At 32.1% G+C, this 26383-nt stretch overlaps 1 protein-coding gene across 3 annotated transcripts in view; it reads left to right on the top strand.

The window, feature by feature from the left end:
- The first annotated feature begins 15298 nt into the window (after window positions 1-15298).
- LOC125072829 (multiple C2 and transmembrane domain-containing protein) overlaps window positions 15299-26383 on the top strand; it is a 63967-nt gene continuing 52882 nt past the window's right edge. Inside the window, exons 1-4 of one of the 3 annotated variants that reach the window (XM_047683536.1) lie at window positions 15299-15403; window positions 17512-17609; window positions 22420-22531; window positions 24398-24552. In XM_047683536.1, coding sequence (XP_047539492.1) covers window positions 15340-15403; window positions 17512-17609; window positions 22420-22531; window positions 24398-24552 — 429 coding nt within the window. In that variant the 5' untranslated portion in view covers window positions 15299-15339. The remainder of the gene's footprint in view (window positions 15404-17511; window positions 17610-22419; window positions 22532-24397; window positions 24553-26383) is intronic. The other 2 variants (XM_047683537.1, XM_047683541.1) reach the window with 2 other exon arrangements.

The following is a 26383-nucleotide window of genomic DNA, read 5'->3' on the forward strand; positions in this document are numbered from 1 at the left end:
AAAACTAAGCTTAAAGTTTGTGCTAGGAGTGGGGACAACAATAGCTATAGATATAGAAAATTAAAATTATATCGTATGAAATATATACGTTTAAATTTTTCCGTAGCTTCGTCCTAGCTGTTGAGAATAAGAACTCAGTGAAAATAGACTCAGAAAAACAAGACAATAAATGAATGTTATTTACTATAAAAGATTCATGTTGAATTTATTTACGTAATATTTGATTGATACGACAATATGGAAATATCGTTGCTTTTCCTTATTCTTTGTCAAGGTGACGTCAAGATTACTTGGTGATAGCTTCTGGCTTAGTGCCACCCGTCCCATATACTACCGCTAAATAGCAATACTTAGTATAATTGAAGGGTGAGTGAGGTAGAGTAACTACAGGCATAGGGGTATAACTTAGTTTCCAAGGATGAAACATTGACGTAAGGAATAGTTATTATACCTTACGTCACCAATATCGAAGGATCACCTAAGATGAACAATTATCTAATAATACCGTATTATAATACGGTAAACTGACGGCGTCTGATCGCACGATTTCCATTTGTTTTTTTTTATACTGTTATAGCGCCGCTCTCTACGTGGCCAGTAACTTTTTCCCGATCTCTAAAATTAATACATAACAGTTTAATAAATTACTATCAAGGATCCTCTTTATTTTGCTGTCTCTTAAAAAGGAGGCTATAACCTGTACTACTGTACTACTAGAAGTAATCTGTACTTATAAAAGAGTAGTTTTTTTTGTAACGTATATGTATAGCTTATGAAGATGCATCGCGTTTAGAAATATGTTTTAATATTTAATATTAATATTATACAAGTAACTATATATTTTCCTACCATTCCTTAAATCCACCTTTAATTGTATATATTTTCAAACTTAACTTACTTAACTTGCTATAGTCCATAACGCTACGAAATATTGCTTGGAATACTTGAAAATAGAACGAGCGAGGTGGATCTCTTCTAAGCTTTTTTATATTATATTTTCATTTTGAAGTTATGCCCTTGTGTCTTTTGTTATATTGGCTCACTTAGCTCCCACTTCACTTCCTTCAGTCTAGAACAATACAAGTCATCGCAGTTTTTTGAAGTATAAAATGTAAAGGAGTTGTAAAGTATACAAATGTAAAGGAGTTGAGTTAGTAGTCGTCCGATAACATGTAGAATAATTAAAAATTGTAATTTAACTTTCTACATTCTACCTTTATAATTTAAAAGACGTAAAAGATTAACTTAAGTATCGTTATTGCGGTTCTCCAAAATATATATTATCTATATTTCAAACCGTTCGTATATTAAAATACTAAGAAAAGTTGAAATAAGTCAGGTATAGTGCAAGATGAAAAAATACTTATATGGTACCTATGTGTTCGATTGAAAAGATACATAAAAACATGTCATCGATTTATTGCCCTACTGTCACCCAACTTGACGTGCTTCTTGATGTGTAATTAGTGAAGCATCGAAGAGACGATTAGTTACCGTAAACGTAAAAGGAACAAAAATATACAATTTATTGCATTTTTTAGAAATACTCCAGTTAAGGTTAGCAACAATTTTTAATTTTTTACCACAAAAAAAGCATTCCGAATCGTGATTGTTCTGAACATTTTAAATTTAAAACGGCGTCTTTATCTTTATTGAACGATGACGTTATCACGGCTTTTGTACCTCTAGTGTGTCTCTGGCTTATAAGATGGCAGACCCAAAGAATCTGAGCTCAAATATCAAGTCATGCCAATAAAAAAGTAATTGGTTTTTCCTGTCAAAAAAATCTCCGTAGAAGACCGGAATCTGGAATTTTGCCAGACTCCGGCTGGTTTACACTTTCGTACCTCAGAAGGCACGTCAAGCTGTTGGTCTTGCGTCTGAACTCTTTCCTGTAATGTTGCTTTACCGTCCCGTCGGATTATTGCAATTAATACAATTCCATTAGTTTTAAAGTATAATAAAGAGTAAACATCACTCTGATTGTAATTGAGTCATTTGCTGAATATTTTTTCTCTTCTGAACTTTAAGTTAAGTCATCGGCGTGTATGTATGGCGTAGGATGCTCAACATAGAATATTAAATCGTTATCAAATATATTAAACAGAATAGGACCAAGATGTGAGCCCTGTGGGATGCACGAAGTGATCGTATTCATGATTATCCTCGAAGAGCTAAATCCATTAATTACCACATAATAAGAACCAAAATATGTCCAGTACAGATACTTGGGTCCCACTTGTCTGCCTTGGCAGAAATAGGTTCGTAGGACGTTATGTCTCTAGAGTATCCATCAATTGTCATATAACAGTCATACTACATGCCAATTCAAATTACGTTGACATGTTACACATGTAGCACAGCGCTTATGCCATTCAACATAAGGCTTAAAATCGCGTAACAGATGGATTTACAGACCTTATTGTAATCTGTCTTGAAACCTGACAGTGTTTCAATCAATCTTTCCTAAGTATAATTTATCTACCCAATACAAGCAGGGTAACGTCAAGTTATATGTCAATACCAATGTCTGTATATTCAATGAAAGCTTATTTACCTTGCATCCTCTGTATGCATTTTATTGTATTGTATTGATCAGTGGTTAGTACGACTCTTTGAAATACATAATTATTCTTTTAAAGTGTCGGACTATCGTATAGTAATTGGATACATTGATATTTTAAGAGATATGAATCACTTCTTAAAATCTCAATTCGCCGCCAATCATGGTATCTAAAATATTATGTCCCTTGTGTACCTACATATACTCGCTTACTTACCTTTCAAACTAGAACATCGTTATCCAAATTGTAATTTGTCGGTTCAATAAATGGTAAGTCACTGTTAGCGACGAAGGCAGGCCTGCGGAAAACCCTACCAGATAGATTTAATTGTTGTAAGAATCTGGCAAACAAACATAAAACCTAATAGAGCATCCTGTGCTAATATACCATAATTCCATATATTTGTAATCATGTATCAAAATAATCTATACTATATATAATAATATAAATGTGAAAGTAACTCTGTCTGTCTGTCTGTCGCTCTTTCACTACCTAACCAATGAACCGATTTTGACGAAATTTAGTTTATAGCAAATTTGAACTCCAAGGTAGGATATAGGCTACTTTTTTTCCTAACATATGACAACCAACCCCTAAAATGCGAGCGAAGTCGCGGGAGACAACTAGTATTAATATATACACAACTTAAAAAAAAAACAAACTGAAACATAATTTTCGTATGGCAATCAATCATGGGCAACAAAATAAACTCCGTTCCATTTATGGTGCAAATTTGTCGCTACATATCGATCGTAGACGGGTCAGTTTGTATGTCAGCAATATGTCGAGAAACTACGACTATTATTGGATTCGCCTTTTTTAAAAACTAGGTAGGTCCTTGTCTATAGCGGATGATGAAGACCAATACCCAGTTGTGGGAAATTCACGATCCATCACGGTACGTCTAAGTCCTATTTTTAATTTATCGTGTTTTGTAGTTCAAGTAAAATCGTGGATAGTCCCACATTAAAAAAAGGTAAAAAATAACATGTCTTGTGGGAGCTCGTAAAAGAGAGCAATACGGCGGATTAAACATTTAATTCCTTACAGATCTGAAGATGTTTGCCAAGTAACGAGATATTTTCAAACTACCTCACAACACTATACGTTTACAAACTGAGAATATAAAGTCTTTATCATCTAATTATTTAATACTTACCAGCATTACAATAATCTCTTGATTAACAATCAACCCCTAAAACGAGAGATTTTAAATTTATTTAGATTTTAAATTAATCAGCTTTTTTTTAAACCACCAATTTTAATAACAAACTAACCTTTTTGACGTCTTAACAAGTGAAAAGTACGTTGATATGTTCGATAGTTTAAAAAACGATTTAACCTTTGACATTACAAACGTCAAATTTCCAAGAAATTAAAAATAACAAACAAAAATATTAAATATACAAAATACCTTTGACATTTTAGGTTATTGTCTTTTGAAAGTATTTCGACCGACTGAATGTCAAAGAATAATTAACTGTGTAAAAGATAAGAAGATAGGTTATATTTCACAAATATGTGCAAAAAGACATAGAAATATTGTCTACTTTCTCGCTCTTTAAATTAACTTATGAGAAAAAGAACCTCACGACCAAGAATTTCAAAATGTTACGTCATCAAAAGATTAGAAGGCTTAAAAAGTTTTTACAATTAGAAGCAGCTCGTTTAATACGGCTGAAACAAAAAAATTATTTACTTCCTGGACCTCTCAAAGACACTTTTTATTTTGTCAAAATCGGTCCAGCCCTTTAGCACGAGCTTACAAACACACGTACATAAGAATGATATTGTAAAGGTATATAAAATTTAGAGGTGTCAAGAATGTCTCATCATTTCAATTATCAAACTGAGTTCGAGGACCTCGATCAACTCACGTTACAAAATTATGTGTGAGATCTTGATTTCGTCATAGCAAATTTTTAAGCTGTATGAAAGAGAGGATTATGAATAGCGATATATTCATAATTCTCTCAGCAATCCTAAACGAAAGGAGTTTATGCACAGGACACAAGTTCAATAAAGATTAAACAACCAACACCACTTGGCGGACTTAGTAAAAGGGATTCTAAACCATCTGGGTAGGAGCCATACATCAGTCATTAGATTTTCTATCGCCACCGGTAAGTCGTATTTCGATTAAAAGGGGTGTAATCGCCGGTCGCATAGGTAACGTAAGGATTAATATTTCTTATAGCGCCAATGACTATGGACGATTGTGACCACTCATCAGAAAAACAAATCAAAAATCAATTATTAATTAATCTTTAATCGATTATTATTTTATTACTGATAGCTTTGTCATATTTCGAATAACAAACAAAGAAAAAAGGCTATCGTTACACTATTTAATCGCATCCTTAGTAAAACATCAACAGAACAGAAAATTCTAAAAATAATGTTTATTGTAAAAGAATTACAATATAAATATAAACAAAACAAATATTTTTTCATATGGTCATAATTCGAAACATATAAGAATTTTTAAATTGAACTACGTGGAACTAGGTCTCTCGCCGATCGTGACGGCTTGCAGTCCTATAACACTTTTAAAGTGGATGTGCTCCACACCTGAGTTTGCGTCTACACTTTTGCGCTTCGATATCTTTAGCACAGTTGGCATGCATATCATATCATTGGAAAATTTAAGGTTAACAAATGTAGTTCTTAATATGGAATATTGCATGCATAACATAAGATCTCTCAGCGGGAATGTTTGATACCGGTAACTTCAATCCCTCGTTGATAACATCGCCTATCCAGTAGTAGGTTTATAGTAGATTTTTGATACAATTTAGAATCAACATCGTACACCAATGGAATAGTATACGATGTATGCATGCGGATTCTATACGGAGAAACAGGAAACTCGCCGCAGATGATGGAAGTGAAATATCAGTAAGTGTTATGCAAAGTTGACTATGATAATTAAAACACTTAAAGGAAACGCATACCAAAATAACATATTACCGTAAGACGGTCAGAGAAATTTAACGAGTAAAATACAAAGTGAGTTCTTACAGAATAACACTTATGAAGGATATAAATATTATTACAGGTCTCAAAGGAATTTTGCAGAACTATTGCACGATTGCATTTGCACTTTTGCAAGGAATAACTAACGTTTCTAACTACTTTTAATCGACATCCATTTCAAAAAGAAAGTTACTGTCATAGACAAAAACTGACGTAATTAGGAGCTCCTGTGTGTGTGATTTAATTGTTTTTACATACCCATATTTATTTTTAAGGAGAAGTTTGGATAACACATCTGAATATTAATTGTCACTTAGATTTATTATAGTATTTGTCGGCCCTTGAGCTTTCATAACGTGCGCTGAGCATATCTATAAAGCTATATCATAATATTCGATGGTCGATTTAACCCCTAATAAAGTTCCAGCGAAGAATTCCCGGCACTATATATCTATATTCTCAATCCATTAAATGCCGGGATGGATACCCCAGCGTCTAAGGGATTGCATTCTATTAATATATAATGTATACCTTATAAAAAATGCCAGCCAATTGTCCAGCGAATCGGCGATTTTTAACCTTCGGAGAATGGAAGATTACGCAACATTCGCACAAGTGAAACAAACAATGTAGAACAGATATATTAACTCACAAAGAAGCGTTATCTTTGTCTTAAATTAATTAATATAATGTATTCTCGGCTGTCTTCTTTTCTGTCGTGGCTGCCAAAGCTCAAGGATGTGATATAGTCTTTACATTCCTTAAAAAAAATATCCTATGAATATCAAAAAAACTGATTTAGGATTGTTGCACATCTGCCAATACTATCAGAGCATCTCAATAACTTGTTTGATGCCTGGAAATCACCAGCAATGGCAAGAAAGCGTCGGATACGAATTTGTAAAAAGTGTCCCAAATATAATTTGATCACGTTGTTGCGGCAATGAATCAAACTATCAAGTCATTAAAATATTTTTTTCTGTATACAACACAAGCACACATCACACACACACACACACACACATCACATCAGCCCGCATTCGTCCACTGCTGGACATAGGTCTCTCCAAATGCACAAACACACAACACAAGCAACTCGTTTCAAATTTATTCCCTTCACTTAAAATAATAAGAGTTTAAAAAAATTTAAGGGGCAAAAATACTTTTTTATACTGCAAAATAAAATACGCAATTCTAATATAAATGTGACTCTTAACATAAGACGAACAACTTAACTGTTCATCTAAATGGATAACCATCGCGTGTCTACTTAAATATCAATGCCTCTTGCCTATATTTACACAAGAAAAGTCCATGTTAAAAGTAGGTTCAATATTGATTCGCATGAAATTAACTTCGAAATCTACATGCATATTATAACTAATCATAATAATCCTTAGTATTATTTCGCAGCTTCAATTGAATAAGAATAAGGATCCATGTTTTATGGTGATCATTGTATATCTATATATAATAACCAGTTTGATTGATCTGTTTAATATTCGAAACGATTCCGAGAAATTAATCGTGTAATTTTCAATTACCTATTCATTCAATTTGTTTTTCATGCCATTTTGTATATCAAATATTAAAAATATAGTTACTTACGTCCTCGTGTCCTTGTCCTTGCGTTCTTACGCATTAGCAGCCTGTAAATTTCGCACTGCTGGGCTAAAGGCCTCCTCTCCCTTGAGGAGAACGTTTGGAGCATATTCCACCACGCTGCTCCAATGCGGGTTGGTGGAATACACGTGTGGCAGAATTTCATTGAAATTAGACACATGCAGGTTTCCTCACAATGTTTTCCTTCACCGCCGAGCACGAGATGAATTATAAACACAAATTAAGCACATGAAAATTCAGTGGTGCCTGTCTGGGTTTGAACCCGAAATCATCGGTTAAGATGCACGCGTTCTAACCACTGAGCCATCTCGGCTCAATCTCGTCGTTCTTAAGACAATATCTTAATAGAAAACTAGCACGACTAAATAGAAAAGTTAAATCATTCTAGACGACGTTACACAAAAATGTTGCAAATTAAATTCGACCTTATTCGACCTTGATTTCACACTCATCAATCAACCGGTGCTTTCTTAAAAACATATCCAGACTCTTAGCAACGATACTTAAAGATTAAATTTCCAACATTAAACTCAGAGAAGACAGACATTCTTTTTAACACGATGGCGTAATAACGTTTATTTATGATGGCTTTCATCGTTCAAATACATAAAATATAAGCCCCGTACCCTTCTAGGTAGAATAAATTATCTTTCTAGGTCATTCGAAATTATTTTGATCCCGCGAGCTTTCATTGTAACTTCCTTTTACAGAGACTTGGATATAACTTTGTATATTCAACTTATATTTGGGTCATGTCAATGTCTTTCGTACTTGCCCTAAACTTTAGCTGAACTTGTTTAAACTTGGACGAAACGCTGATTAGTTAGATTTCCGCTGTCAATATCTTAAAGTATTCTGTAAGGAACTTAGTGTTAGTACTTTGAATGAATTACTTTTTATTGAAATATTGACCAATCAAAATCAACAATTCTTTTGGCTTATTAAATTAAAAAAAAGTATTATGTTGGCACCACTATACTTACTAGACATACTAGCCATTATATTACTTAAAAATTTAGTTTTTTAAAGTAAATTAAAGTTATTTTTTTATTCACTAATTATTTTAATTTTGTTTAAGGATTTACAATTCAACTCGTTGCCTATGTATTTAAAAAAAAAACATGCTATATTTAATGAAAACAGATTCAAATAGAAGAAACTATCGCTATGGATGTTACTAAAAATAATTTAAAAATTGTATTCGATTTTCGAACACAGGACTTTCAAATAACTTTTTTTATCCTATAAAAAAGAAAACGAACTGAATTTTTATGCTTCACTATATTCACTTTCTAGAAATAGTATAATTAAATCCCTAGAGATATTACGTCATTAGACATCTAATATAGGGCATGTTGAATTCCTCCACATAAAACCAGGTGATGGCCATCACTTGGGTTTTTCTCTCTTTGTTTTATAGCGCTTTTTATAGTTAGTAATATCGTCGAAAAAGGTTCGTTATGTTCCTTGAAAATGATACACATGTTGCGCAATAAAATGACCAAGTAGTAACTGTTTCGTCTATGAAGTTTGCAATTAAGTACGAACTTTATCAAACTGTTTCAATCAAATTTATTAAGTAACTTTCGTTTATTAATTTCAAACGAAAATTGTTAAATGGTACGAGAAATTTATACCGACACAAACTCACTCAGAAATCAGGAATGGTATTCAATTAAAATATAATTTCAGAAAATAGAGACGAAATATAATTATTAGGACATGTCCGTCTGGGTAGGTACCACCATCCCCTCGTCATATATACTACATTATATACTACCGCTAAACAGAAATACTTAGTATTTGTATTCTGGTTTATATGGAACTAACATCTTAGTTCCCTAGGATTGGAAGGAGTGGCACATTGGCAATCTAAGAAATGAATAGTTTCTTTGACCAGTTACCATTAGAATAACCATTGTATTAAAGAAGATGATTAATAGCTTTTTATAATAGTGTAAAAAGAGCCGAGATGGCCCAGTGGTTAGAACGCGTGCATCTTAACCGATGATTTCGGGTTCGAACCCAGGCAGGCACCACTGAAATTTCATGTGCTTAATTTGTGTTTATAATTCATCTCGTGCTCGGCGGTGAAGGAAAACATCGTGAGGAAACCTGCATGTGTCTAATTTCAACGAAATTCTGCCACATGTGTATTCCGCCAACCCGCATTGGAACAGCGTGGTGGAATATGCTCCAAACCTTCTCCTCAAAGGGAGAGGAGGCCTTTATCCCAGCAGTGGGACATTTACGGGCTACTAATGCTAAAATAGTGTAACGCTTATATATAAAATCTCAATTCAAAATTATCAACTAGACTTCGCTGGCATTTACCAGAAACATCACGAAATGTAGAGCTCGTTGATTGAAATCTTGATTTGTATACTGTCAGTCAGTATATTGTTCAATAATAACTGTAAATAGGTAGCTAGGTACCTTATACTGTTGTGCGTAGTGTAGGTACTTATCGTATACCTACGTTGGAAGACGTCGAAGAGGTCAACGGTTGCCAGTCCAGATATAAAGAATGCAGCGCCACGTTTAAAACTATCCTCTAATAATAATATGCTATTTAAAACTAACTCAATACTTGCACAGAATAAATATAATGTAATTATTCATTATTTGATATTTACGTTTACATTGCTTATATGTACGTCATGAAAAAGATATAAAAAGCGCATTACAAGTATGCTACGACATTCTAAATTCCCTTGATATGTATATGCATGATACTTACACCCGTTATGATCATGCAAACTCGTTTTAAATATGCAAAATCGTGTATCCGTACGACGTTTCACGGAACATTTTCATGTATGTAAATACAAACAATTTAATATGATAAAAATACTTTTTTATGTTCTGCAAAATGCGCGTCCGTATTAGGTACGTTATGCGAGACATTACAACTTATCGAAACGCAAAGTAACGAATATTATTAAACGACTTCTTAACATACTGCAAAACGTGCGTTCGTATCACATTTCGCGAGACGTTTTTATGACTTATTGTAACGCACAGAAAGTTATATTATTGAATTACTTTCTAACTTACTGTAAAACATGCATCCGTGTCGCGTTTCGCGAGAGGTTCTGATGACCTAACGAAACGCAAAGAAACGAATATTATTAAACGACTTCTTTACATATTGCAAAAAGCGAGTAATCAACACGTGTACAAGTCCTGAATGAATAATTTATAACATAATCAACCCTTTTCACATTTCATCATAACGATTGGTGTATTTTTTTTTTTACATTTATGAATCTAAGCGGAAACGACGATATGTAATCATATACCTATCTATATACATCTGCCCTTGTATATTAAAATTTAATCTGTTTAATATATATATATATATATATATATATATATATATATATATTTGTCTTAGATTATTTATATATCTAGATTGAGTGTCGCACTACAAAATGACTAAAATAAACAAGCCAACTTTAGTATGTTGGTGCATGTGACAGCTACTCTTGACAACGTCATATTACTTTACTAGTGTCTGAGCTTAGCCAATCAAATCAGCCAATTTGACGCCTTTTTCGCTTTTATAATCTACCTAGATTTAAATAATCGAAGGTATTTGTAAATCGAATATTCTTCTTTTAAATTTTGTTTCCATATATACATATTGGTTAAAGAGACATTTTTTTATTTAGCCGTTTAAAAAGGATAAACATTTGTCACGAAGTAACTAGGGCATGCAACTGCAACACATGCATGAAAGAATTATTTCATATATTTTTTAATAGCAACGCTCCAATTTGACAGTCTCGCAGGTCTAGTGGCTAGCTCAAAAAGACTTGGCAGTGTTGAACACCCCAGTGAGCACATAAAGTAATTGGTCCTGTGGCTGAACTTTTTCCAGTCGGTTCGGATCGTCGTCCAATTTGTTTATGAGAGTGCACCTGTGTGTGTTTACGCACACTCAAACAACATAATATTTTCTGCGTATTTTGCTTTTCTCCATTAAGAATGGCCACGTGACTAGAAAGGCGTAAAGCACCTCATTAATTATACAAAGTTTGAAATCAAATGTGTTTTATTCAAGTAAATCTTTACAATAAAGCATTTTTGAATCGTCAATATTTCAACTCTTCCATCGTTTCAGAAAGGAGGCTCCAGTGAGAAGAAACGCCAATAAACTAGCTTACTTGCTCTTTTCAAACCAGATTAAACCAGATTTATAATTATGTTAGTATTAACAATTTTTGTTCTTAATGAGTAATACGTTGGTATCCGAGCTTCTTTATCCAAAAAGTATTCTTTTTTGTATGTAATGGGTACCCAAACAACCTATTATCGTGTATTATGTTTATTAATGTCTTAAATATAAAGACATTAAATCTTACTTTTATATTCCATGTAATTTCCATTAAAGCAAAAAATGCCGACAGCACGTCGTTATATAACCTGATATTTGAGTGGATCGTGAAATTTTTATACGAAAATCGTTTTATGATACCCCAAGGTAGTACGATTGCATATTTAAGAAGCCAATTTCGTTTTCCGCCTTCTAATGTTTATATCAAAATGAAAAGTTCTCTGAATACATATCCACAAACAGCGCATATAGTGCAGTTCTATGTTGGGTTAAAAGTTTCTGATTGCGAATGTGTCGAAACTAAACATAAATTAATTTATGTGAATCCTTTTTAGCTCTTTGTGCAAATTAGATTGGTCGATTATACCTTTATAAATGAACACATTAACATAACATTTAATTTAGTTACATAACAATGAGTATGCTCTGCGTATTCATATTATTTAAAAGCTATTTAAATATTCATAATCTTTAAAGTAAAGGCATACGTGCAAATTAGCTACCTGCTGGCAAATCATTACTGATCATACATATTAAAACTGGCAATGTATGAAATTCGAAGTAGTCCTTATATCACCAATGCGCCACCAATATTGGTCACCAACTTGTTTGTACTTTTTTTTTTTTACATTAACGTTGGCACGCACACTTTAGCGATATGTTTGGTGTTATTATATACAACCATTAGGAACTAAAGGGGCATAAAATTATATCCATTGGTTGGCAACAGTGTAAGTAGTAGTTATTATTTATTGATGTAAAAATTTATTTTATCAGTGATGACCACATACTATCAAGTGTTTAACCTAATATTAAAATACTAAAATAAAAAAAAAAGAATGTTTGATCGTATCGTAATAATTACGTCATACCACAAACGTTACACAATGTCACAAGTAATGAAAAATAAAACTAAAACTTAGTCAAGGTAAAAACAGAATAAATATACACTCACATATATATAAGCTAGTCGTTCCTAATACTCGTAAGATAAACGGTTATGTCCTTATTTAGTACTAACCTCCATGTAGTCTTACAACAGCCAAATAAGGTTTTAAGTTCAGCTCGGGTGGTAGCTATTCAATTGATTTAAAATCATTTTAGATTAATCATTTCAATTCTTTTCAACGAAAATAACATATAATGATAATTTTGATCGGTATAGTGTTAGTTGTGATATGGTAACAGAGGGAGTCAAAGTTACTTCAGCCTTCATGATATTAGTCCGATGTGACGCGAATGTCATGGAAAATTCAACACGAAACATTATTCATTCGTACGTCGTTAAACTTAAATTTAACGCATCTGTCACTTGGAACAGCTTAAAATATTTTAAATAGCCTTCCGAATGCAGTATATTTATGCAATTCGCGAAATATGCCTTTCATGAAACTGGCATGAGCATTCAGAGATGCAATGTCATATCCGCAATAAAGTATTTCGAGTCATTTAACTTTTATGCGAATTTTTTTTCGCTAACAACAGATTTAAATGAACAAACTTCGATGATTATATGATTTAACAATTTTGTTAAAGTATTATAAAAGTTGGGGGCGCGGATGCGTCATATTGACACGATTCCACAGCCTCACTGAACCGTAATGAGGACGGCCATTGCAGTGATTTTAGTAGATAAGAATACCACTTAACCTGGTACCCTGATACCTTCCCTTCAGTTGGGATTCTTACTGAAGGTTACTCCATTGCGTGGAAAAAAAGAGTAATAGTAGTCATTATAGATCTATTAACGCACGAAGGTGTAAAATGTTAGAGTGTGATATGCGACATTGACTACAATTATTATCAATTTTATAGGATACACGGTCCAAAATGGCGTATACCCGTAGTACGGTTGTGAACATTTCACGAGGGAGATACAAAGTCAATATTAACATAATCGCAAAGCATAAGTACCAACGAATATTATTTCGAAGTTCTTGTATCATTTATGTAATCTTGTACACAATACATACGTATGTTTTGTTTAGATTTACTCAATGCTAAGAGTAAAATAATCCCGCAGGCTTTTACTTTAGAATCGAATATTGTGCTTCAAGGAAAACCTGGTTAGCCACGTTTGGTAGTGTTATTTTGGGAAACGAAAGAGATTCCTCGGGGTATAGATCTATTCACTCACGAAGGCTCGCCCCTCCAATATAAAAAGCATTAGAGAGCGCCTTTGCAATATTACAAGAAATTTAAAATCTATACGCTGTACACTCCGGTCCTATCAAGCGCAGTTGACTATATATTTTGTTATTGGGCGCTGTGAACGAAACCCATTAGAAGGATATCAATTATTTTAAAGTGTCAAGTGTGCCTATACAAAATGCGTGTCTAGCAAAATAACTTACCTTACTAAGAAACACTGATACTTTTTGTCATAATTATGTTGACATTGAAAAGGAGAATACAAGATTTTTTTACCGAATCACCCCCCCACCCCTCAGTTAATGTAAGATTAACGGAACATAATTATTTAAAAATTAAAAAGTGCTTTTATGAGTCTACTTATGAAGAATATTTTTAATTGATATCTTGCCTAAAAGTCAACAATAATTAGCTCCACGCTTTTTTATCATCGATATAAATTTGAGTTAAATAAGATGTCTTATTTATTAAACAAATGATTTGAATTTATGAATCAGCCAAGTTAAAAAATCCTCCGAATTTTGTTATAGAAGAGAATACCTGACAACCAGAGAAGGATTTATTGACTTTGTGGAGACGGAATCTTGGTATTAAAAGCTTATATAACATAAGACTTTTAATGATAATGATTATCACAGATTCTACCAAAGTGATTAATGTTACTGTAAATATACACAACCTAATAAAGTAACAATACCTATTAAATTTCCATTAACAGTTTTTCAAATCATGATAACGATCTTTCAATCCAAATATAACCAACAGCAACAGCGACCATTTCATGTGAATTTAATAAAAATAAGTGCATATTGGAACGAGACACGCGATAAAAATCGCTTAATTAATTCTTGATGAACCGAAAAAAAACATTTCTACGTTCATTCGCATCACAGCTTAACACGCTGCGGTTTGCTTCACATTTCACATTAAAGGCCTTCGGACCTTGTATTCGCAAGGAATGACAATTTTTATTCTATAAATAACAGTGAAAGGCCTCATATGCATTTTAATACAAACATGATTAGCCCTTCAATAGACAATCTCAAAAATTTATATTTGTTTGTATTATTCGTCAAGAAATTTTCAAGTTAAGCCTTCCGCACTAGAGAGACATCACTCTATTCTGCTTCCGCACTGACTGCAAGTTCATATTTTAAGGTCTTTGATCCTAGTATCGCAGCGGACGTTACCATTATAAAATGGTTTTAAACAGAAATATAACAACATCCAACAATATACCTTTTTATTTTAATTACTATATGACGTTATATATGTTAATTACTAAACGTCGTAAACGTATGTTGGGCGGCCGAGTCTGTCTGAAAGCGACAAACTAAAAACTATGGAATAAGTTTTTTTTACATCTTTCAGCAGTGGACTGAGTAATAAAGTCATATGTTATACGATATACGCCGGGACGGATAGCTAGTTCAGACTAAATAATATATTTAAATATACGAGTTAATTAATTGAATTAATTAGTTATTAATTAGTAGAATTAATTAGTTGAAATACCCGTTGTACTTTTTTACAGCAGTAAAATTTAAATGTAGCTGAAATGGTATCTTTTTTCTAGAATAAAAATTTTAAATGGCCAAAGTGTTAAGCTATACAACCATAGACAATAAGTAGATGTGTTCAATATGGCGTCACAGAGTAATACGTGCTTTTGTGAACTGTTTGCTGATGAAGAAACTTAAGATAGCTGTCAGGAAGTGGCGGATGATGCGCCTCTTCCGGAAGAGGGATGGTAAGTCTTTTTTCATACATTTTTCACTGAAAGGCATACGAGGAAGCAATCCACCTGGTCCCAGTTTTTTTAAGTTAGAGGTGACTACTTCGGACGGCTATTTTATATGCTTTAGAAGCAGGATAAAGTTGTAGGGAGTAATGTGAGGGGTGTTGTTAGGAGGTCCCCCTTATCACCTATGTGTTAATAGTTATTAAGGGAGATCCCTTTCAACATCGTTCATCTGATTGAGTTTAAACTTTGTACAGTTATTATTGGCGCTGGCGTGAAGGTTAGTACTATTATATTGTTAGGAAAATAATTTAAAAAAACGTTGCAATACTAGCTAGTTAGTTGTTTTCATAAAAATATTGTAGATATCAGTATAATTATATTTTTAGATCTCAATATACGAAAGCTGGAAACAATTTTATAACCTTTAGATTAGCTTTGCTCATGTAGTTCAGTCGGGTATGACTAAAATTTTATGATTTTTTTACCAGTTTATCTTTACGTGTAATGGAAGATTTATATATATAGTTTTGTTTTTTGAAATAGGAACCGTTACAAAATATTGTATTAACATGTCTTACTTGTCCTACGGGTTTGTATTCTAATTTATTTATAACACTTCGATGCGTAAGTAAATAATAAATCTTGGTTTTTTTTAAATAACGTTATTTTTTTTTAAACAATTATAAAAGATGCAATAAATGTTACAACTGAACCTACACACATATAATCATATATGTGTGTAGGTATAATACAAAATAAACGCTTTACACATTCGTATATAATAGATAAAATAAATTTCCACAGACAACATAAACACTGTAGTTCTATGTTGTCGAAACTTCTGCATTTATTTCTCTAATGGCAGTTGAAAACCAAACTATCAAATAGACCTGAATTGCACGAAGCAATTATAGCGAACCATTGTAAAACATTTCATAAAGTCCTTCTAGCTCTTTGTACAAATTAAAATGGTTAACTAGACTCTTATGTCTGAATATAAACACCAAATTGTATTTGGTTATAGAATAATGAGTCACGGGTCACAGATTTGCTCCAAGGGTATCAAGATTTCCATACCTTTTGTTTGAAATAACAATGACCTAAGCACCTACGTACAGAGTAATTTTAAATAATAAGTAGTGAAAAATAAAGTATAGGTTTGAAATTGACAGCACGCTCGTGATAAAAGTCAATAGCCAATCACATGAGGCGTTAAAACAAATAAACAAATTTGACATTCAATTGACGTGATATCATTGGTCGAGAACCTGAATAATCTATATAAATCATTACGGATTAGAGAACACAATGCGTTTTGATATTCGGCGAAGTTTTTATCCGAACTTTGGATATCAAATTATAGTGTATATAAGTTATGTAGATTCTCTATATTTATAATTATACAAGACTTGTATGTAGGGCGTAATATAGTAGAACTTTTGGAATAGGCAATGGTTGAGACGTGTTTCGAATAAGGCGTGAAATTGGTTGAATATTTGATAAGAACATATTGGCTTGACTTTTATGGAGACGAAGCTGTATTTCGTATTAATATTTGAAAATTGCTGCAAGAACCTCTCCGAGTCTCACATACGTGAACCATATATGTGAATAAAAAAATGAATTTGTAAGGTTGTTATAAATTATGTCATAAATTTAAATTAAACCTTTCTCTTTGATTTTTTGATTTTGATATAAATATCGTAATGGGAGTAGGTAAGCAGATAATATATTTGATACTAACTGATTATTACCTAATGTTGTCTTAGATTTTCGCGATTATTACACATTGAAATAAAACTAGTTTTTAACGGATTTAATCGCGTATATTAATTATTTTAACATCCCGACGTTTCGAGCACTTTGCAGTGTTCGTCTGCCGTCGTTTGTCGTCGAGTCTGCCCGTGACCACGAACACTGCAAAGTGCTCGAAACGTCGGGATGTTAAAATAATTAATATACGCGATTAAATCCGTTAAAAACTAGTTTTATTTCAATGATTATTACCTGTAACATAAATAGTTCTTAATTTATTTTTTTGGTTTATTTTGCAAGTAATAATAATTTGTATAGTAAAAAAATAAAACGGTTAACAATTTAATTATTGTCAACAGATTCTTCACTAACGCGTCAAACATCAATCGACCCAGTGCCATCAACGTCGGGCACTCCTGCGCACATCTCGCGTCCGCCCGTGGATCTACTGCAGTTGGTACTGAAAACAATTCTTTATCAGTATATATTTGTTTATTTTTTTTTTACTGATTATTTCTTTAACAGTCAAACAATCATGTTAATATTAACAATTCTGACAGCATTTGTTTACACACTTTATTAAGAGAAGTTTAAAATAAGAACACAGAATTAAAGATCTGAATTTCCATAATAACAAAATCGGAGAAGTCATTAATACAATGTAGGTATGAAGGAAAAAAGTAGCTTACTTGATGGCAGGGCTTCGAGCAAGCGCGACAGAGTAGGTACCACCCATTCATCACCGCCAAACAGCAATACTTTGTATTGTTGTGTTCCGGTTTGAAGGCTGAGGTAACAAGTGTAATTAAAAGTACAAACGACATCTTAGTTGCCATGGTTGGTGGCGTATTGGCGATGTAAGAAATTGTAAAAATTCTCACGACACCAATGTCTATCGGCAGTGGTGACCACTTATCCCCAGATCTATTTGTCCGTCAACTTAACAATTATATAAAAAATCTGATTGCCATTTAATATATGCGTATGTGGTCAAGCAACTGCAGATGTTGGATAAACGGAAAAACATTTTAAGTTCTACTAGGAATTTTATGGAAATATATTAATAAATTACTAGATATTTAAAAATAGAAGTGCTGCTGGTTCAAATATTTTCAATTCGTATTCAAAACCTCGCTCGTTGAAATCGGACAATTTATACCGAACGGTCGCAATTTGTTGTATCAATTGATATCTTTGATCAATGTTTGAACATTCAATTTTCAATTGTTGTTCAAACGATGCGTTCATATATTTTTATACAATAACTTCTTTCTATTTTCTATAACAACAAATTCTTCCTTGTAAAACAATCGTATTATTTTATGATATCGATATACGTTTTAACAATGTTTCCGCTTCATTTATTTGAAATTACTTTTGCAATTAACATTAAATATTTTTGTTAATTTAAAATGTATTTCTGTATTGGTTTTCAATCATAAACGGCTTAATTATTCGCTCAGCTTGATTTCTCGCTTATATTGTATAATTTGCATTAATATTTGGTGGTAGGGCTTTGTGCAAGTACATCTGGGTGGGTACCGCCCTCTCATCAGATATTGTACCGCCAAACAGCAGTCTCGTTGTATTCCCATTTGAAGGAGATAGGTTTTAGTTTCCAAGATTAGTGCCGCATTGCCATTATAAGGAATGGTCAATATTCAAATTTATCATGTAATTAGTATTCCTAATACGTACAAAGTTCTTAATTGGAGTTTAATGTCTTTATTGATAGGTACTTTGGGTATCATTTGATAATATCGGGATGGTGGCCTTTACAAACTAAGGCGATTGACATTAATAAGGAGAATCTTCATATATATATATATAAATAAGCAGAGGCAAAACTGTTCTACCTATCTTTCCTTCATTTGACTAACATTTTTTTTGTAAATCTGTAGCATGCTTTAAATTTCAGAAAAACGTTCCAAAAAATGCAAATTCGTATATTTTCCACAAATTTTCAACAGCAATTGCGCAATTTGCAATTCAATAATTTAATAATGCTGCCTGTCAATAAAATGCAGTCTCATTAAAATAAAATAACAATTATAAATAATCGGATATAACAACGGCACGGAAAGCATGCCTGGTGAGAAATAATAATACATTAAAAAATAATAAGGATATGGTCTAATTTCGACCAATGGGGGAACACTTGTCGTTCTAAAGCACCAATTGAATCATTTTAAAGTATGCATTTATTTCGCATTAATTCTCTCCACCTTGGATTAGCCTAAGTAAAAATAAGTCTATGTATAAGTATACAGTTATTAATTTAAGTACTATAAATGTACTGTCTAAGTTAGAGTAGCATTTAAGAGTAATAAATTACTTTAATTATTACTAATAATAGATAAATAATTGGTTTATAGCATAAAACGACGATCAAACTAAGATTTATGAAGATAATCTAAATGTTCAAGAATGTATATGACGTACTACTATTATATAGGCACGGCCCGTTAAGAAACCAAGTTGTGATTGACATAATCTTGATGGATTTTAATATTTTTTGGACGTATTTGTACGTGTGAATTACAGGAGATTGTGGACCATATACAATTTTTATTTGAGAAGGGCATGAATGGCCTAGAAAGATTGTTCAATTTAAGTGATATTCAAAGTTGTTCTAACAATTAACATTATTTATGTACAGGGTTGTTCACTGTTTAGGCGTCTTTTGTTTATGTTTAATCCATTGGTATATTTTCGTTGCGTATATCACTGGTTTATTGCGTGTAGCCTTGCGTGGATTAAATGCTATTTATAGAAATTATATATAGATGTATCAATACAATTCAAGCAATGGTGTTGTAAATTAAGCAATTGATATGTGAACTGTTTCTAAAAGAACGAGAAGCAATAACCGCAATGGCTCGGTGATTAAACTATGTGAATCCTAAACACTACTCAATTTCCTTGTACAAAATAGTTGTGTATTTTTTATCTCGTTTTCCACGGTGAAGGAAAACATCGCGAAGAATCAAATTAAAATCGGTTAAAAGTATTTATTTGGCATTTCGATGAAACGATTGTTTAGTTCGAACATTTATCACACTAATATAGTCATGTTTTTTACTTCATGACATATGAAACGTTTTTAAATAATTGCTTTCGCCGATGACGTTGACGACGAACAGCGATTCAAATTCGTTTAGTATAGTTTCAGCGGCATCGTTTCGTAACAAATGCTCAATTAAATACATTTCTATAGCTTACGTAACAGATTAAGTACATTATTTTACCTTATATTAATGTTCTATCATTACTTCAAATTAAGAATAATATAAGCAATTTTTCTTTCTTTTTACATTGCTGATATTTTTTGATAGGCGCTAGACCAGTATTTATTGTCTTCAGTTTGTATGTACAATAACCACATTTAAACATTAATATATTTAATTTTTTAAATTGTCAGGTATCCTTTTACCATTGGAACCTATAGATACCCCTACAAAAGTATAAAACAGAGTCGTTTACAAATCTGTATACTTAGATCGTTTAAACTATGCAATGGATATTAATACGAATAATGTTGATATGTGTAATACATGCCTCTAATAGTAGAGAAAAACTGTAGTAGAAAATCTTTATTACTAAATTAATCTTTATACTTTTTCTTTTTTAATTTGTTCTACAATCTGAAAGGCGTATATAAACCCTTATTTTACCCGTGAAATAAAAACATAAATCATAAAATTTAACGGATATTGAAACTTTTTACATATATTTTTTATCATCCAATAACCTGGGGACTAAATCTACTAACACATAACGGTTTTAGTACATTCCCGGTACGGTTTCGACCAAACCACAAGTGCACCGTTGTGTTAGTTGAATAGGAAAACGACTGAATAGCAACGATATCGTTTCGATTCGCTATAAGGTCACAATATGTTAGTCGAATTGGCGCCCTGGCCGACGGGACGTTGTGCTTGTATATCAATTGTAATGGCGATCGGTTGAACGGGAATACACGTTAATGAAACTCAGCGCCATCTAGTAGCGAGTTACAACTATTTGGATAGAGGAGAAACCATGTACAACGCGAGCGGGTCATAAAGAAAATACTATTTCCTTTATTCAGGTTGTAACCGCGACCAACACATTTTAATTTTCCTAGCGACTTCGAACGTACGACTTTTCTTCGTCTTATTATGTAATTGACGCCGGATTGTGTGAAGAGCTCTCAGACAACTTCTCACCACGGCAAATATAACTCTCTAAAATAGATAACAGCAAATGGGCACCTTATGGTAAGTGTTCACCGAGGCCTTAAACAATGGCGTTGTAATAAACATCTACCATTCCTCACATTGCCAACAAACTTGGAAAACAAGATGTTATGTCTGTACTTACACTGACTCACTCACCCTTCAAACCGGAACACAACAATTCTGGGTACTGTTTAGCGGTAGAATATCTGATGAGTGATCTATCACTATATACATTATTTTTCATATATCACTATAATCAAATTTAAAACGAATGTCTTCTACATATAATAAGTTAAATTACTTATTATTTAACAGTTATAATACTACTACGTTCACATATGTAATTCTAAAAAATAAATTCTACCTATCATTAGTACCTGTTATATTACCAAAATGATACAATCTCTATATGGTTATATTTTATACGTTAATGATAATTGTTAACATAAAATTGTAAATGCTTTTGATAAATAATTAAACTTTTAGTGTTAGTTAAAGTAAAAAACAATTAATAATGGATTTTTTACTATTGTGTTTTCTTGTATGTACTACTTATGTAATCGTATACAGTTTGTGGGGTGAGTCCCGATTGAAACGAAATTGGATTCGCTATATATAATGTATATCAATGTTAGGCACGATGTAATAAATTAACAATGTTTGAGAATAATTCAATGAAAAGGAATAATATTGTTTCAGTAAATCTCATATTAAGTAAAGCAATAACAAAAATAGGGTTAAATAATATTATATTAAACTGTATATAACAGAAAGAGACAGAGAAAAAGAGGACAACCAGAGATACCATGGGGGGGTGTAACGCTTTTCCCTTACGTAACGATTGTTGCCAGTTCACTCTACTATAAGCCGAGTATAAGAACTTTATTCAAACAAAAACAAAAAAACTCAAAACTTCAACAAAAAAAAGATAACTTTTCTTATATTCTAAAAAGTTGTAGGTACTGCGATTCAGCAACGGCAATACCTATTTAGAAAACTGAAATTTCTGACTGTCATCAATATAATGTTCTTTTTTTTTTCATTCAGGAACCAGACGAAGGACAAAAGTTAAGGGAACAGCACTTACGACAATATGCTTTCTTTCAACTTAGGATACATTTAAAAAGAGGTCAAAATTTAATAGCGATGGACAAGAATGGTAAGTAATTTATTATTTATCACGACACATGACACGACATTCACGTAGGCCGAAGCTACACTCGCACGAGAGCAACGTAACACAAGTAAGGCATAAAAAGCAAAATAACACATTTCGAAACTACTTAATAACAAAGACTTCGATTATTTATATATCTAAATAGAGCGCCGCACTACAAAAGTCTACTACTAAAAAAAACGCGCCAACTTGATTATCTTGGTGTGCGTGACATCTACGCACACGTCAAACGTCGTACTATTATTCTAGTGTGTTTGTACTTACTACTAGAAATTGTGACCAACAGTTATTTTTCTATCTAGATATACAAATTACAAATAATCAATGAATAAAGATTTATCAATTAAATAAGTAATCTAAAGCGGTATGGATAGATTATGCGTGGTCTTCTTCTGCCAAATGTCAAATTACCAAAGACAGAAAGAGAGAAAACATTGTTTATCTATTTCGCTCTACGTTTTGTAAGTAATGCCGTTGTACTTTTAATCATAATGTCCTTACTTAATTCCTTAAATGTTTCGTAAAACTGGATAAATTTAATATTATTTAAAAAAAATAGTTTCGGACAATTCGTATAAAAAAAAAGAAAGAAAAGTCGAAAATTTGTGAGTAATTCATTCGATATAATATACGTACAAATTAATTTATCGACTATAACAAAACATTTTTTTTTTTAATAACTAATTACGCCTTAAAAAATTTGGTTTAAATTTTAAAGTTTGCAAGTGTGACTTCGAACTAAAGCAATAAAAAAAAAATATCGTAGTTCGAACTTTAAAAATTAAGTTTCGGATTTTCGGTAATATGTTTTCGTACAAACGAGTTTTCATTAAAGTTTTATGAATAGACAATTATCTTGTTTATTTGGTATTCCAACAGCTTACATACAAAATTTAAAACATTATCTATAATAGGATTAACTAATTAGTTGTAATATATGTTGAATTAAAAACTAGAAGATAGTATTTAAAATTAAATTATTGTGTACCTACGTGCGTGTGTGTATATACAACTATTATATGAAGTATGTTATCATACATATTTAAGACTACTAATTTACTAAGCAATAACGTTATTAGATATTTATACGTCACATTCGATTTACATTTTAAATATATTCAGACGCAATGATTACTTATCTGTGAGTTGGTATTACAGACGGAGTGGGTTTGATTTCCGTTCATGATACCCATTCATGTTATAACAAATATATTTGAAATACCTATAAAAATATTCGTACAATAGAATAATCGTAAACGATAAGCAATGACATAAAATGAATTTAAAAAATTACAGAATAAAAATTTTACCAGACAACCAATACTTATAAGGCAAGGAGGTTTTATTACAACACAATAATTTTATAGCTTTTATATGAACACAAACACATCAATCTGTATTATATAAAATGTATTTATTTTATTTCGCACTTTTTAAATTTTTATTGCATTTATTTAGCGCTTTTGCTTTGAGTAATTCTCCTGTAGATATAATTATGATATTATTTTTTGGCACTGTAGAGTAATTAAGTAGAATTTAATTAAGATAATAAAAAATAATAATAATAATTGGCAACACAATGTTAGCTTTGCGATATTTATATTTAGAATATTATTTTTGTTATCAATCATCAGTCATAGTGATCGCTAAGAATTCGTTCCATTTTCAAAATTTAAGTCGGAAGAAATATTCTATTTTCAAAATCCTAAAATAACTGATACAATAAAATTAAACTGGTAAAGTAGACTATCCCCTTTCCTATAGATGGAGTAAGCTTTGTTTGTTCGTTATATTATTTTTGCTTCTTACTTTTTTCTAATTACGCGTTTTGTGGGGTCCCAAAACCAGGATTGTTGTCAGGCACCAGTGATCCATACGTGAAGTTTAAGGCTGCGGGCAGACTACTGCATAAATCAAGAATAGTGTATCGGGACTTGAATCCTGTGTGGGATGAATGTTTCACGGTGCCTATTGAAGATCCTTTCCAGCCAGTGCAACTGAAGGTGAGATAACGCTTTATTATATTCTGAATAAAATCTATCGAATAAAAAAAATACATTAATAAAAAAGTATGTATTATTCAATACGAGATTATATAAATGATAAAAAAGCGTGAAAGTAATACTTGTTGACTTGCAGGTCGGATATATTATATACATAAATAATTGTATTTAACTAAAAACTTTATATTTTAAATGTTGAAAAAGAGTAACTACTGAGTTTCTTGTCGGTTCTTCTCCGGAGAATCTACATTCCGAACCGGTGATATCTTTACTTAATACAGTTTTGTAAAATGACGATTCAAATTTGCTCGTGCAACGTACTTGATGATGTAAAACATCCATTATAATGTACCATTGTTGAGCTAAGGACTCCTCACCGTTAGAAGAGAAGGTTAAGAAGTTATTCTACCTCAACACTTCAATGCTGATAAGTGGATACACGGGTGATTTTTTTTTTATCCAAAACATGCAGGTTTTGTCACTATGTTTTACTTCACTGCCAATAATTATAAACCGGTGCTTGCTAGGTATTGAATCGATAATGTTCGTTTAAAAATTCTAACCACTGATCACTCTCGGCTGTAGTATAATTTATAAAGAGAGAAGATGAGTTAATTACACTATCTTATTTATGTCATTTCGTTCGAGGATCTCCATTCGATAAAGTTGATTAATTCCCTACAGTTCTATTGTTAACTCTCGTAATGAGATGACGCAATCGTAACAAAAGAAAGAGATAAACATATATAATTAATCATTGTTTCTCTTTCCTTTGATTCAATTTCAAATTAGCGAAAGCATTGTCTCTCAAATAGAGAAGCAAAACTAATTAATACAATCTTTGATTTTGTAATGAAACTTTTTCCAAGCAGTAATACTTAGTATTATTGTGTTCCGGTTTGAAGGGTGAGTGAGCCAGTGTAACTACATGGGACATGCTATCTTAGTTCCCAAGGTTGGTAGCGCATAGGTGATGTAAGGAATAGTTAATGTTTCTTATAGCGCCAATGTCTATGGGCGCTGGTAGTCACTGTCAATCAGGGGGCTATTTATCTTAAAAAGAAAAAACATATTGAGTCATACTTTTTGATTTCTTTTTCTTTTGAAAGTCGCTATTTTTTTATGTTAGAGGTTGCAAACGAGCAGGTGGCTCACCTGATGGTAAGTGACTACCACCGCCCATGGACATCTGCAACACCAGGGGCTTTGCAGGTGTGTTGCCGGCCTTTCAGGAAGGAGTACGCTCTTTTCTTGAAGGTTCCCAAGTCGTATCGGTCCGGAAAAACCGCACGGCGAAAGCTGGTTCCACAGAGTGGTTGTGCGAGGCAGAAAATCGCGCCGTTGTGGATTTTCAGACATCCAATTGGTATGGGTGATATTTTGAATTTTGACGAGATGTCCGAAGGTGAAATTCAGCAGCTGGGACCAATCCGAACAATTCTAATACAACATATGCGATAATTTCGCGATGATCGGTGGAGTGGTTAAGACAAAACAAACAAACAAAAAAACTAACTGTATCCACATTCGTATTATTATAATCAGTATAGGGTAACTACACTAACTTTTGTGGTTAAAGAACTTTATTTCTCATAAGAATTTTACAATTCACTTTAATGAGATTACAAAATATTATATACTAGATTACAAAATTTAGAGTTCTCGTATCTTGGAAGCATGCATCACACAGATATAACTAAACAAAGAAGAAATTTAAATACATATTTTATAAAATTATTTTAAACAAAGTATAAACAATCTTACAATTTTATTATTATAGGATTTTTTCTTTAATATACAACTTTAGTTTTTTTTTAAATATATTTATATT

Source organism: Vanessa atalanta, chromosome 22 (genome assembly GCF_905147765.1).
Source record: "Vanessa atalanta chromosome 22, ilVanAtal1.2, whole genome shotgun sequence".
Taxonomy (NCBI): domain Eukaryota; kingdom Metazoa; phylum Arthropoda; class Insecta; order Lepidoptera; family Nymphalidae; genus Vanessa; species Vanessa atalanta.